Genomic DNA, 14,597 nt, shown 5'->3' with positions numbered 1-14,597 from the left:
GGTTTTTCCGTAGTTTTCCATAATAAACTATGGTGGCGACTCCAAATCTTTTTTTCTAACTCGCGTTTCTTTTTTGGATCGTTGCGACAGTTTTCACGCACAACATAAGAGATAGATTGTAAATCATCAACAAAATTGGCCATGAACTATGTTTACTGCTTAAGTTGCTAAAATGATTCATATCACTGGTAGCAAGTGCAAGTCTTAAGTTTCTTGGCTCTACACTAAATTTTGGAAATGTTGCATCAATCTTCTTCCATCGTAGGGAATCAACTGGGTGTTGAAGAAGATTATTACACTTTCTTCCATCAAAGTGTCACTTAAGATTCTACGCATCTTCTTTAATGGAAAACAAAACTTTGGTTTAGAACTGTTTCATTATTGAAAATATGTTGGATCCATTTTTATGTTTTCGTGGAGATCTTTCTTTCCTTCAAATTTCAGAGCATTTGTCTTCTTCAAATAGCAATTTTCTCTCTTGGATTTGAAAGTGCGCAATCATGATAAGGACTCATTTATGTATCAATGAAGGTGCACTTTCAAATCCGAAGACGATAAAATGTGTTTTGGGGATACAAATGTGATGAAATCTTATTGAAAGGGAACCTTTCTGAAAACTTAAACCATGGTTCAAAACATGGTTAAGAAATATCAGTACTATTGCATAATTTGATCTAATACAGTCTAAATGTTTATCATATTTGGATTATTCATTCTTTAAGTTTTCCTAGAGTTATTTTTACGATCAGATTTCATGAAAAAATGATTAATTATGTGAAAAACAACTTCAGGAACCTTGAAAAATGAATCATCATATATACAAAATGACGTCGAATGATGGAACTAGCCAACGTCAATATATATTATGATGTCAAATTTTGGCATAAGCCGACATCATATACCTTAGAGGATTTAAAAAAGAAATCCATTTTTTCAAACCTAGGGTCAAAAATAAAACAAAACCAACCAACAAAAATACCTTAGAATAAAACATAGGCAAAAAATGAAATCCAAATTTGTTAACTTTTTTCTTTGGATTTCTATCATACCTTCAAGCTTTACAAAAACTTTTCATAATGATGAATCAATGACAAAGAAATGTCTTGGTTTTGTGAACTTGAAGAAGTTAATAGAAATTCAAAGAAAAAAAAGTTAACAAAATGATTGTTGGATATGAAAGCTCTATAAAAAAGAAAAGTTTAATGAATGGAGGTGTAGGGTTTTTCAAAGGATCTGAAACTTTATTTAAAGGGAAACTGTAGGGAAACAAAGGAGCATTTCATATTCATTTATTCTGGTATGGACGTCTATTGTTGCCTAAGTGGACGTTATATGTTAGACGTTATTAGCTAAATAACGTCAAATTGTGGTGCTAACAAACGTCTAAGATATTGAATTTATTTACAACAATGTCACCGGTCATTTTTAACGTTGGTTATTCAAAGATTGGACGTTGAACATGTGACGCTATACGTACTAGTGCTAACTAAGTCGGTCTTTCATCTCTATAATTATTCTACTTGTATTTCTTTAGCACAAAAAGGGACACAAAATAATAATAGAAATATAAAGAAATTTTTTGTGGGATGAGGGGATAGGGGATAAGAAGATAACTTGTATCAAATGGGAAATATGATTAAATCAAAGGAAGATGATGGGTTGGACATAGGAGAAATATGAAAGTTCAATGCACATCTGTTGGCAAATGGGAGGATAGGAACATAAGAACAAGGATTGCAGAAGGATGTATCTAAATGTAGCTCATGGAGAAAAATAAGACTGCAAAACTCAACAACAGAAGGGTTGTGGTGGTGGAAAGATATATGCATCATATGTGGCTAGGGGGCTCTTTATAACTAGTTTGACAATAGTCTAATTTAGAGGGTAGGGAGAGGGAACATTGTAAAATTTTGGGAAGACAAATGGGTGTGAGATATACCTTTCAGGGATAGGTTCCTAAGACTATACTTAATCTCAATTTCTACGAAAAAATTGATATATCGGGTTGGGAAATTGAGAGATGGATCTTGGGAGTGGAAACTAATATGGAGGAGAGAAAGATTTATGTGGAAAAAATGTCAAGAACATTAGTTTTATAAACTTATTTATGTCCACCATTAGGAGAGGAAGAGAGGACAAATGTGTTTGAAAATTTAATGAGGTGGGATTATTTTCTATCAGCTTTGAATATAACACTCTGCAACATAACCTAATTGAGGAGAACGAGACATTATTCAAATAATTTTGGAGTGTGTAGGCTTTACCTTATGCACAATACTTTGGGTGGTGAGTGTTACTTGATAAGGTACCAACAAAGGATAAGTTAATAAGCAGGAGAGCGATTATAGTAATAGCATGTGTGAGTTATGTTATGGACAAAATGAAAATGTGCAACATCTATTCTTCTGGTGCACAATAGCACAGTGGGTTCAAATTTATGTGATAGCTAGGTGGGAGCTAGTTTAGTAAACTACATCAAACCTAAAACCCATTTTAAGCACTTAAATTTAATACATATAAATAAGAAACACTATAAAATATGGAAGAGTTTATGGATAGCAATCACATGGACCATATGGAATCATGGAAATAAGGTTATTTTCAGACTAGGCAAAATAGACATAGAAGAAATATTTAGCATGGCACAACTAAATACATGGCTATGGATGAAACATTAAAAACCCAAATTATCATTTTCATTCTCTGATTGGTAATGTCCTTTTATATGCTTAAAATCTTTGTGACAATGGTAATCAATTGAGGATTACACTATCCCAACGATGTACATTTTATTTTCCTTATTTATATGCCTAAAAAATCACTACAATTTTATACCTAAGGCTATTATTAATATGCGATACTTTATTGAGTTCTCATGCTTTGAGTAAGCTTTGATGGTGCTGAGACTATTTGTTAGGGATTACAATGAAAATTACATTCCACAAATGTGTATATGGTTATACATCAAATGCAGGTATCAGATCATTACTAGCAAATACAAAAGTGGTAAAGTATAGCAAGTGTTACAAGGTGACTGATTAAGATTGGTACTTAGGATACGTGAATTGGGTAACAACCTCTCAACAGGACACATGGAACAATGCATATTCAATGACTCAAAATCAATAGTGTTAATTTACTTTATATAGAGTTTGTGACAGATTCATTGAGTACATTTTAGATGTGAGGGAGTTGTATTTTGGTAAAAGTAACGTGGAAATCCATAGGTTTTGCCTTAAAATATAGATTTAGAAAAAATTGTTGATAAGTAGAGGATAAACTTTGTATATATTTTTTTGTAAAAGGGTTAGAGTATCGTAAGTATCCTACTATTAATATAACTAGCTAATAAGAAAATGGAGGAACAATTAATTTGTCTCATGGTCTCCATTTTTTTGGCTTTTTCTTTTCCTACAATGACTACGTTTTTCTTTAGGTATGTGTTTGTGGTGCTTTATATAATAAAGAAAAAAGGACTCTAATGGTTGGATTGGAAGTCAAGGGCAACTATATCCATAAAGAAAATTAATAAATTTAAATTAAATTAATTTTATCAATTAAATTAAATTTAGTGAGACTAATGAAATATATTTGACTAATAGGATTGACTTGTCTCAAACTTTGGCATGAGCTAAGTTATCACAACCTCTAACATGGGTTGAGTTGTCATGACCTTTGATCTAAGCCTGATTCGGTTTGACCTTCGGTGAAATCTCCCTTGACTAGGCTTTCAATTGTGACTGACTCAGCTCAACCTTTGACCTCGATAAACTTTGCTTAGCCTTCGGCACAAGTCAGCTTAACTTAACCTTCGGTTAGGACCGATTCGACTAAAGCTTCGACTCGAGCTAACTAATCTCGATCTTTGGTCTAGATCGACTCATCTCAACTTTCATATCTATCAAACTCAGCTCAATTCTTTATTTGGCCTGCCAAATCTCGACCTTTATATTAGGCTAAGCCAACTTAAATCGAACAAGGCCAACTAGGGTCGAACTTCGACTAAGGCAAATTGGACTCAAATTCTTTGACCTAGATTTGACTCATCTCGATCTTCATATTATGCCAACTCGTCTCGATTTTTCGGCCTTATCTAACTCAACTCAACCTTTAACCTAGACCTACTCATGTCAAATTTCATGTCAAGCTAACTAATCTCAATTCTGCGACCTGGGTCAACTTGACTTAACCTTCAACCAAGAGAACTTGTCTTGATTCTTTCACTTAAGTTGACTCATCTCGATACTTATATGGGATCAACTCAATTTGATCTTTAATCCAAGTTAACTCATCTCGATCTTTGGTTAGAGCAATCTCAACTTGATCTACGACTCGACCTGTCTAGGCTTGACCCATCATAGATCAACCTTTAGTTTAGGCCAACTCAGCTTAACCTTCAATCAACTCACGATTTTCATTATGCTAACTCAACTTAGTTCTTCGTCCCTGGCCAACTCAACTCCATTCTTCGACCCAGGTTGACTTGTCACGAACTCTTTTGATATCTTTCTAACTCAACTTAATTCTTCAACTTGACTAACTCGGATCGACCCTAGGTTCATTCGTGATGACTTAAGTCCATATATTCACTTAGGTCAACTTACATTAACTTTTGGTCGAAGCAGTCAGCTTTATCTCAAACAAAACTGACTTCCTTCAACCTTTGACCTAAGTAAACACTTTAGATCATCGATCTAGGTTGACTTATTTCGACCTTTAATTCATGTCAACTCATCTTGATTCTTCAAGTTAGACCAACTCGTTTCTACTTGAATCAATTTAGCTCAACCTTTGTTTTAGATCGACTTAACTCAACCTTAGACTCAAACCACTTTGACTCAACTTGATCTTCAATCGCCTTAGTTCAATAGTAATTATTTAAATTTTAAATTTTCAAAATCCAAAAAATAATCAAATCTAAATCCAATTAGGTACATTGAATTTAAAATTCAAAAATATGAATTTGGATTTGAAAAAATCTATTTAAATAAAGTTAAACTAACACAGATTTGTTGGCTGTCGGCCAGGGTTAGGGTGACTAATTTGCATCTTTTAGTGACAAAAGTGAGGAAATTAACAATGAGATTGTTATTGGAAGCCAAAGTCATGGTGGGATACTGTCTACATAAAGTTGAAGGACTTCAATAAATATTCTCGTTCACATTAAAAACAGAAAAGTCGGATCCAAAGTCAGGCATTGAAACACAAATTCTTCAATTTGAAGTGCTTGTCAAACCAAAATTCAAAATCTTACATTGAAATATGAAGCCATTTTTCAAACAAGACTTACATGTATAAATATTTCGTTTAAATCTGATCCATTTCGGTAAAGTCCATTTAAAATTGCACCATTGTCATAAATTCCCCCCTAATTACATAATAAACCTCTACGAGTCCCCACGTCAGTAAACGATGCAACAGCACTAGTGCTACTGGTACATAATCAAACCAAGAAAGAGACTATATTATGATGCAAAAGAATAATAATGCCTTTATTCTCATCCTGTACAGTTCAATCACGCTATAATGTTAATTTTCCTTCCTACTCTAAATCTGAACGCTTAAACTTAAAAGGGGCATACTGGAATCTACAACAGAACTTGTTGGGTATACTCGCAGTACATATCAGGTGACAATCTATGCACAGAAGACTCGACATATCGTACTTGAGTCAAACCCCACACTACATGAAAGGACTTTTAATGTAATGGATAATGATAATTGCAGATATAACTTTCTGTTGTATATCTCATAAGCATTCCCTGGTGGACAAGTTGTTGAGTAGACTGAGATTATCAAGTTTCGTCAAGTCACCCATATGCGAAATGAGAGAAACCATATTTACAACCATCATTATCGCTCATTCAAATGTGTCCTCATCACCTCGGAACGTCCTGACAAAACTGACCACTGATTTCACGGAATGCCAAACATGATAGAAGGACAAGTGCTATAGGGTTCTAACCGCAGTCTGGTTTGTGCATACGCAAGAGCACACCGACTCCCTTCCAAAAAGCCTTTTCTCACGGTTAATCATCAATTTAATCAAGGGAAGTTTTTTTGTAACTTGGCGCCAGATCTCATTAACTGTCCCGTTGGGTTCTTCATATTCGAAGTATCGCTTAACCTGAAACAAGTTTAAACTAAATTAAAGCCTTGTGTAACAAGGGGAAATCTTCAAAATATAATCAATCTAGAATTAATGCTCTTAATCAAACTTTGCACATCAAAGGTATAAGTACCATAACATGAAAACAATGAGAAATTAGCACCCTCTTACTGATGAATAATTACTAATTAACTCCTGAGTTAAATAACCATAATGAGGGAACTTGTCTTCCGATCAATACAACATCACTGTATATGAATACACAAAAATAATAAAGGAGATAGAATCAGGATAAGATAAGGTGTTAGAAAACCTACTCTACTACTCAGAAAAACAGAGGTCACTGAAGAATGAAAAACATTATTCACCTTAACCTTGTAACCCTGAATACATGGTCTTATATAACAGATATTTGTAAATACTAAAACTCAGAAATGAAAAGATAATACTGCTAATAAACTAACAGAATGTCAAAACAGAAAATAAAGCAGACAAATAAAAACATCAGATTCTGACAGAATTATGTGCATCCTAACAGTCCCTCAAACCCAAAGTTATTGAAAATAATCAATAACTTAGTTTGGAACGCAGAAAAGAGAAATGAGCTTGAGAAAGGGATTTTGTCAATATATCAGCAAGTTGATCCTGGGCAGGAATATGAGTAACAACTAAGGAGGAATCCAGCACTTTTTCCCGAATAAAGATATTCAGCTCCATGTGCTTCGTTCTAGTGTGTAACACAGGGTTATGACGGAGGGCAACAGTGCTTTGGTTGTGGCAGTAAATGATAGCTGTAGGACAGGGAATATTTAACTCCTTTAGAAGAGACTGCAGAAACAAAATTTCAGAAGCAGTAATTGCAAGGCTTCTATATTCCGCTTCAGCAGTTGAACAGGCAACCGGTGTTTGTCTCTTAGACCACTAGGAGACCAGATTATTTCCAAAGAATATACAAGCACCAGAGGTTGATCTTCTGTCATCAACCTCTGATGCCCAATCTGCATCACAGTGTGCAGTGAGGGTGTACTGGGCAGAATTAGAAGCAGGTTGAAGGTTTCAGACCATAACAAATGGTGCCCTTGAGATAGCGTAGTATATCTTTGACTTCCTTCCAGTGTTCTGTCAGTAGTCAATCTCAGGTTTGGTGATAGTAATATACTGCAATGCACCAACAACACTAGACCTATAGAGTATCGGATCATCAAAATAATCAAATCCAAACTGCTACTGAGTTTTAAGCCACCTTGAACAGGAGTAGAAGTACCATTAGCATCAGCCATGCCAGCCTTTTCAGGCAAATCACGAATGAATTCAGTTTGGGAGAGAAGCAAAGAACTTCAGGGAGATGCTTTTCTTCAATACCCAAAAAATAGTCAAGCTCACCAAGTTGTTTGAGAGTAAAGACAGCATGTAATTTTGAAATTAAATATTTCAGCAGAGTGGTGGAGGAACCCATGAGAATTATGTCAACAACATAAATATGAACATAAAGGCAGTCTACTGCAGTGGTAAGGACTAATAGAGAAGGATCACATTTACTCTGCACAAACCCAAAACTGACCAAAGCAGAGGTGAGCCTGTCATACCAAGATCGGAGGGGCTGTTTGAGACCATACATAGAATGCTGAAGCTTGCAAACAAGAGAGGAATCAGTGGACTAGAAACCAGGAGGTTGAGTCTTGTAAACATCTTCATGAAGAATGGCATTGAGGAAGGCATTATTTACATCAATCTATTGAATAGACCAATGGTTTGTAAGAGCCAAAGTAAGAACGATGTGGACTGTAACAAGCTTTATAACAGGGTAAAAAAGTTTCAAAATAGTCACACCCTGTTGGAAGTCCCACATCGACTAGAGCCAATTTATAATATATAAGTGGGTGTAAATCTCACCTTATAAGCCGGTTTTATAGGGATGAGTTAGGCTTACAGTCAGTCTACTTTTTCACATCATATCAGAGCTATGGTTAGAGCCTATCCTAGCAATATTTGTTGTTTGTTGGGCATATTGTTTCACCCGCTATCGAACCACTCATTAATGTTTAGTCTCACGCTCGAGATGATGTCTATACCTCACCTTATAAGCCGGTTTTGTAGGGTTGAGTTAGGCTTAAAGTCCACTTCTTCACACACCCAAACTTTTGATTAAAAGTTTTGGCCACTAAATGGGCTATGTACTTATTTACAGTACCATTCGAGTTCTCTTTTAATTAGAAAGACTCATCTACAGCCAATAGCAGTCCGGCCAGGAGGAGAAAAGTGAGATGCCACATATCATTAGCTATTAAGGCATCATATTCAGATTGCATTGCTTGTCTCCAAAGAGGAGAGGAGAAAGCTTGCTTGACTGCAACAGTAAAAAGTAAGGTAGGAGAATGACTAGGCTTGACACTACCAAATTTTGAACGGGTTTGCATGGGATGGGTGGGTCTAATAGAGGAAGAACTGAACTCGATGCAGGTTGTGAAGAAGACCCAGTAGGAGACTGAACAGAGGGAATAAAGGAAGTGCTGGCTGTAAAGAATGTGAGACAGAGGATGATTCAACAACTGGAGAATCTGGATTTGCATGCTGAGTGGGACAGTCAACAACAGTAGGAATGATCCCAAGAGGTAAAATGTGGGAAGATGAAGAGGACAGTAAAGGAGTCTGAGTTTGAGTGGCAAAGGAAAAAGTGTTAATCAAAGATAACATCCTTAGAAATAAAGATTTTGCCATTGGAATCAAGACACTTGTTGTACCCTTTGTGACACGGGAATACCCCAAAAAGGTGCAGGCAGTGGACCTAAACTGTAGTTTATTGGTGTTATAATGTAAAGTGTGAGGATAACAAGCACAACCAAAAATTTTGAAAAAATGGTAATTGATATCTTTATTAAAGAGAGTACAACAAGGGATGAAATGAGGAAGCCTGTTAAAAATATAAGTTGCAGTGTGACAGCCATGGTCCCAAAAAGTTGTAGGCAAAGATGCTTGAGAAAGAAGAGTAAGACTCATTTCAACAATATGCCTATGTTTACATTCAACAATACCATTTTTTATGATGAGTATGAGGACAAATTAAACAGTGATGAGTGCCCAATGAGTTAAGATATTGAGTGAAAGGTCTAAATTCACCACCCCAATATGTTTGAATTTGCTTAATCTTATGATTGAGTTGAAGTTCAGCAAAGGATTTAAATTGTTTAAAAGCATTTAAGGTGTCAGATTTTTGTTTTAAAAAATAAATCCAAGTATATCTACTATGGGCATCAATGAATGAAACATAATATAACCCATAGAAGATTTTACATGCGAAGGACCCCAAAGATCACAAAAGACTAGTTGTAAAGGTGCAGTATAAGAGCTTAAGGAAGTGTGAGAAGGTAATTGGTGAGACTTTCCCGTACAACATGCTACACAGAAATCTGCAGTAGTTTTATTTGGTGGAGATATATTACAGCGTTAGAGAACATTATGGAAAACAGCAACTGAAGGATGACCTAGTCTATTATGACAGGGAAAACCTAGTGAAATTGTGTGTTGGTACAGTGGAAAGAACGGGGGATTTGTGAACAACAGAAACAATGGAAACTGGTGGAGACACGTTCGAGGCATGCAGCAGAAGATGAGGAAACTGGTAGAGACCATCAAGACCAAGATTACACAACAGGAAAGAGTTATCAACTTGAGACTTGACAAAACAAACAGTGGAATGAAATTCAAAATACACATTATTATCTCTAGCAAATCGACTGACACTAACAAGAGTTTTATTAACAGAGGGAACATGCAAGAGGTTGGTAATAGGTGCAAAGGAACAAGAGGATTATGAGAAGAAAGAGTTGCAGAGCCAAAATACTGAATAGGAAAACCTTGTCAGTTCCCAAGGAAGACACAAGCATCTCTTGGAGCAGGTGTTGGATTCTCAAGATTGACAGAATCAGTGGTTATGTGATGAGATGCACCAGAGTCAATAAATGAATTCTGAGATTGTTGAGCATGCTGATAGACCAGTGTGGACTGAGCAATATAAGCATGGGGTTGTGAAGCTGGTACAGTGGTACTGTAATGGGCCTGAGAGGGAGGCAAAACAGGTGGTGAAGGCAAGAGAGGACATGACATAGTGGATGGCCCTGGAAGCTGATAGCCTGGAAAATGAGCAAATGCTCCTGGAGGTGGTATACCAGGAAATGATGGCTGATATGAAGGATATTACAGCACTGGATTTGAGCAGAAGGATTATTGTAGGGCTGAACAGCATAGTTGGGGTTAAAGCGATGATAACAAAGGGATGTGGTGGTGTGACCATATTTGTTGCAAACTTGACATTGAATACTTCCACGACTAACACACCTTGATGTCCATAATTTCCTTGGTCCCATTGAAAATAACCACCACTATGGGAAGGGGGATGAAAAGTCAAAGAAGAATCGGAAGCCATCTAAGTAAGCTGAACATTTGGAGCAAAAGCTGTTTCAGAATTTGCTTGAGTGAGATTCAGAGAAATATTGTTAGTATCATGCTTTGCAATCTATGCTTCTTGAGCAACAAGGAGAGATTCAACTTCGCCCAGTGAGAACAAGTTTAAATTTACTATTGATGAGAGAAAGGAAGGACTCATTCAATCGGAAGTTCTTCAAAGATAACATTGAGTTGTTCGCATTCAGATACAGAATCTCCAATCAAATGAAGAAAATCTACCGATGCTTTGATGCGTAAAAGGAACTCATTGATTGACCATTCACCTTTCTTCATGGTATCCATGCATAGCTGAGTGCTCGAGCTTTGGTTTGAGAAGTGAAATGAGCACGTATCTTCTCCCAAACTTGAAATGAGTGTTAACCAATGATTCAAGCTAAGAAAGGAGGATTGAAACCTCGAAAGGAGGATTGAAACCTCGAAAGGAGGATTGAAACCGCGAAAGGAGAAGTTGATCCTAGGTCTCCCAGGTGGTGTATATTCAGGATTTTCAATCCCTAAATCACCACCCGAAATAGAAAGAAATTGGGACAGAATCTGAGGGTTAACCAGAAAGCAATGTAGGCTGTGGGCTTTGATCACAGGCTCCACTTGTTGTTGCTAGAGGAAGAAATTAGTATCAATGAGTTTTTCCAAAATGGAATAGGAAACAAGAACAGGAGTGAAGGCGCCATGGAAGCAAGACAATGGAAGCAAGACAAGTACCCATAAAAGAGACAACTCTCGCTCTTGATACCATGTTAGAAAACCTACTCTACTACTCAAAGAAACAAAGGTGACTGAAGAATGAAAAATACTATTCACCTTAACCTTGTAACCATGAATACATGGTCTTATATAACAGAATATTTGTAAATACTAAAAACCAGAAATGAAAAGATAATACTGCTAACAAACTAACAGAGTGTCAAAACAGAAAATAAAGCAGACAAATAAAAACATCAGATTTTGACAGAATTCTGTGTATCCTTACATAAGGAAATAGCCATAATTTGCAATATCAATCAAAGTCCACCAAATATCCTTCTATGTACTGATTCTGTCATACTTTACAAGGGATTAAAAAATGCAACAGGTGAAGTGAAAGAAAGAATGTAGTAATGGCACCCAAAAATACCATAGCAAAAATAAATTATGCTGCACTACTAACCTCCTTTAGTTCCTTTTGGTATTCTAAGATTTTTTGTTTGGACAGAGCTCTCAATTTTGACACCAAATATCCTGGCTTTATAGCAGAAGTAGTTTCTACATACACGGCAAATTTTCTGTAGTCTAAAGTATCTTCAAAAGGCAACTCAATACTATCACTGACAATGACTGGGATGCACAAGCTAACTATAGCATCAAACAGTCGGCAGGCTGATGGAGTATCTCCAGCAGGATGTAAACAGAACTTTGATGTATGCATTCCTTGTGAAGCTGCCCGCCGACTCTCTCTGGATTGTGCTCCATGCTTTATTATGACATCCTTCTCATTTTCAAGAATTTGAAAGAGTATATCACGGATTTTCCCTCCCTGTGAAACAGATTTGAGCAACAAGAATTCAATACAGGAAAAGTAAACCATCCAAATCAGCAGTGATGTTCGGGTTATTTAAGCATATACAAGGAAAACAACAGTGTTACTGCATCATGCTGGAACATTTAAATGAAATAAAATGGGGAAACCTAATGAAGATACTTAGTGCTATTGATACTACACAGAATACAATACCACCCAAAATGTACAACATTATCCCAAGCAAAGAATACATACAATTTAAAGATGATAATTTATATTTTGCTTGGTATCCCTATGGTACTGTCTTTCTTTCGAAGAAAATCCTGTTTGAGGCATTGATTAAGACACTCAATAACAAATAACGAAAGGGAGTCTGGTTCTGCAAACAGTCAGAATAGAGTAAAATTTAATGCCTATGAACCTAAAAGGGCCCGAGACAAAAACAAAAGTAAATCGAAGATCACCCGAGAAGAGGCTCTCCGATAATACATCAATAAAATACTAAAATCGAATTGCATCCGTCATTTGCTGCTTAAAACTATATTCATAACTAAAAGACGTTTTCAAAAGTTCATAGCGCGAACTCTCCCAACTAGATCAAATTCATTTGCCCTACAGCACCACGTTAATTCCACCATCGATTCTAAATGTACAAGCTAAATTAATTATTCCCGTTCCAGGTAGAACCAAGATTTTAAAAAATGTGCTTTTGACAATCTCCCCCAATGTCTTGGACAACAGCGAATTCAAAAATTGGGGTAGAGCTATAGAATATCAAATTACACATAAACAATTCATTATCTTAAAATTGAAATCCAAAGTCCCGATCAGAGCAGAAGACAATACCTCTTTGCGATACCGATTGCCCATGAAAAATAACAAGGTCTTGCGATCGGAGACACCAACATCACCAGGGTACGTTTTGATGCGGTGCGAGTAGGGTACAACAACATCCTTCACCAGCGATCCCTGGTCGGGTCGCAACCGCCCGAAATCTGAGACAAGCAGCACACAATTTTTTATCCGGTCGATAACCCGGTACATCGCATTCGGATCCGAAGCCACGAGCACGTGGTCCCTCCCGTTGCTCCTCTTCCAATACTCCTGCTCCTCAAGCCACTCCACCAGCGCCTCCTGATTCTCCTCGTCGCTGTAGATCGGTTTCTCCAAACTTGCACCGGAGCCAGGAGGTCGAGGCGGGTTCACGATCAGACTCAGCGACGAGAAGAACGGCACGAAGAAGAAATCGGCTTCCTCGGGATCCATGACGCGAACCACGGGCGAGCCTGATCGTTCGGAATCGGCTCGGGAGAGATCGGCAAAGAGGTACCACTCGGCCATATGCTGGTGGCCAGGGTACTTGAGGGAGGAGACGTCATCGGGTTGTTGGGAGAAGTGTGCACCACGCGCGAGGGCGTGATGGCGGATGACACCGTGGGTGAACCTGCTGGGGAGATCGTAGAGGAAGACTTTTACGGTGGGGAATTTAGCGCCGCTGGCAGCGAGGAGGACGGAGGAGGCGGAGTTGAAGGAGAAGGGGGAGTCGAAGGCGGAGGAATAGGTGGGGTGGAAGAAGGCGTTGAAGATTGCATAGAGGACGAAGAGGAGGAAGAGCGTAGCTAGGGTTTGCTTAAGAAGAGGTTTTCGCGCCATGGCGGAGAAGAGTGTCTGGGAATTGGTGGTGATAGATGAAATTAAACTGGGTTTGGGTTTTCTGATTTTGGCTTTGCCTTCCTCGTTCATGTTTTTCTGGTACGGCATCCTGATCAGTTTTTTCAACCTGCTATATGTACGCCTAATTTCCATTTATACGCCCACCTTTATCCATCTATGCCATTGGATCCAATTCTACCATTCATTACACAGCCTCTAGTGCTCACCCATACCACTGCGTTTACACAACATAACTCCATAACCCTACATTCAGATTCCTCCTTTTTTATATTTTATATATATTTATTTATCAAATATGGAACGTGAGAAGTCAGATACAAGATGGGGAGCCTGCAATCGATCATAGGGCTTGGATTTTTAAATCATTGGGTTGGGGAGAGTAAGTGTTATCACCAGTAAATAAATATTAATTAAATAACACCTGGCTTAATTCCAAATTCCAGTACTATAATTCATTTTTTTTAATTGTTATAATCTTGGAAAAAATTATTTTAGTCTATGCGGTTCTGTTTTTATGATTTTTTTTTTCTAGATCTTTATTTCTATCGTTGAAGTTTTGGAACGAAATTATGAAAATAGTTTATAAATTATTTCTAGCTTATTTTGGTGGTGTCTCTATTCTACCCGCCAACTTTCGAGAAATTTGGAGAAATTATTATATTTGAGTATAGTTCACAATATCTAGTATGAAAGATAAGTTTGATATATCTCATCCAACTAATAGTATATATGTTATAACTATAAGAATAAAAGAGATAGCAATGATACTTAAATACTTAATAATTAATTATATCTTTTTTTATCTAAGTGGTTATTTTAAAGGTTTAGAAACGTCTAAATATAGATAATAAT

At 36.9% G+C, this 14,597-nt stretch overlaps 1 protein-coding gene across 1 annotated transcript; it reads right to left on the bottom strand.

The window, feature by feature from the left end:
• Positions 1 to 5,440: 5,440 nt before the first annotated feature.
• Positions 5,441 to 14,036, bottom strand: LOC148194930 (putative arabinosyltransferase ARAD1). The gene is made up of 3 exons (XM_088094436.1): positions 12,918 to 14,036; positions 11,721 to 12,086; positions 5,441 to 6,127 (listed from the first exon to the last, which is right to left on the bottom strand). Exons 1-3 carry the CDS (start codon positions 13,875 to 13,877, stop codon positions 5,951 to 5,953), a joined length of 1,503 nt encoding a protein of 500 aa, XP_087950562.1. The 5' UTR covers positions 13,878 to 14,036; the 3' UTR covers positions 5,441 to 5,950.
• Positions 14,037 to 14,597: the final 561 nt, after the last annotated feature.

Source organism: Vigna umbellata, chromosome 7 (assembly GCF_029865625.1).
Source record: "Vigna umbellata cultivar VRB3 chromosome 7, Vumbellata_1.0, whole genome shotgun sequence".
Classification (NCBI taxonomy): Eukaryota; Viridiplantae; Streptophyta; class Magnoliopsida; order Fabales; family Fabaceae; genus Vigna; species Vigna umbellata.
Note: the sequence above shows the minus strand (reverse complement) of the source record. Positions and strands in the feature narration are given on the sequence as shown.

Coding starts and splice junctions, on each gene's coding strand:
- LOC148194930 (XM_088094436.1), bottom strand. CDS start 13,877: ATGGAAATTAGGCGTACATATAGCAGGTTGAAAAAACTGATCAGGATG. Junction 12,087..12,917: donor GCAATCGGTATCGCAAAGAG/GTATTGTCTTCT, acceptor TCTGTTTCACAG/GGAGGGAAAATCCGTGATAT. Junction 6,128..11,720: donor ACCAAAAGGAACTAAAGGAG/GTTAGTAGTGCA, acceptor AACTTGTTTCAG/GTTAAGCGATACTTCGAATA.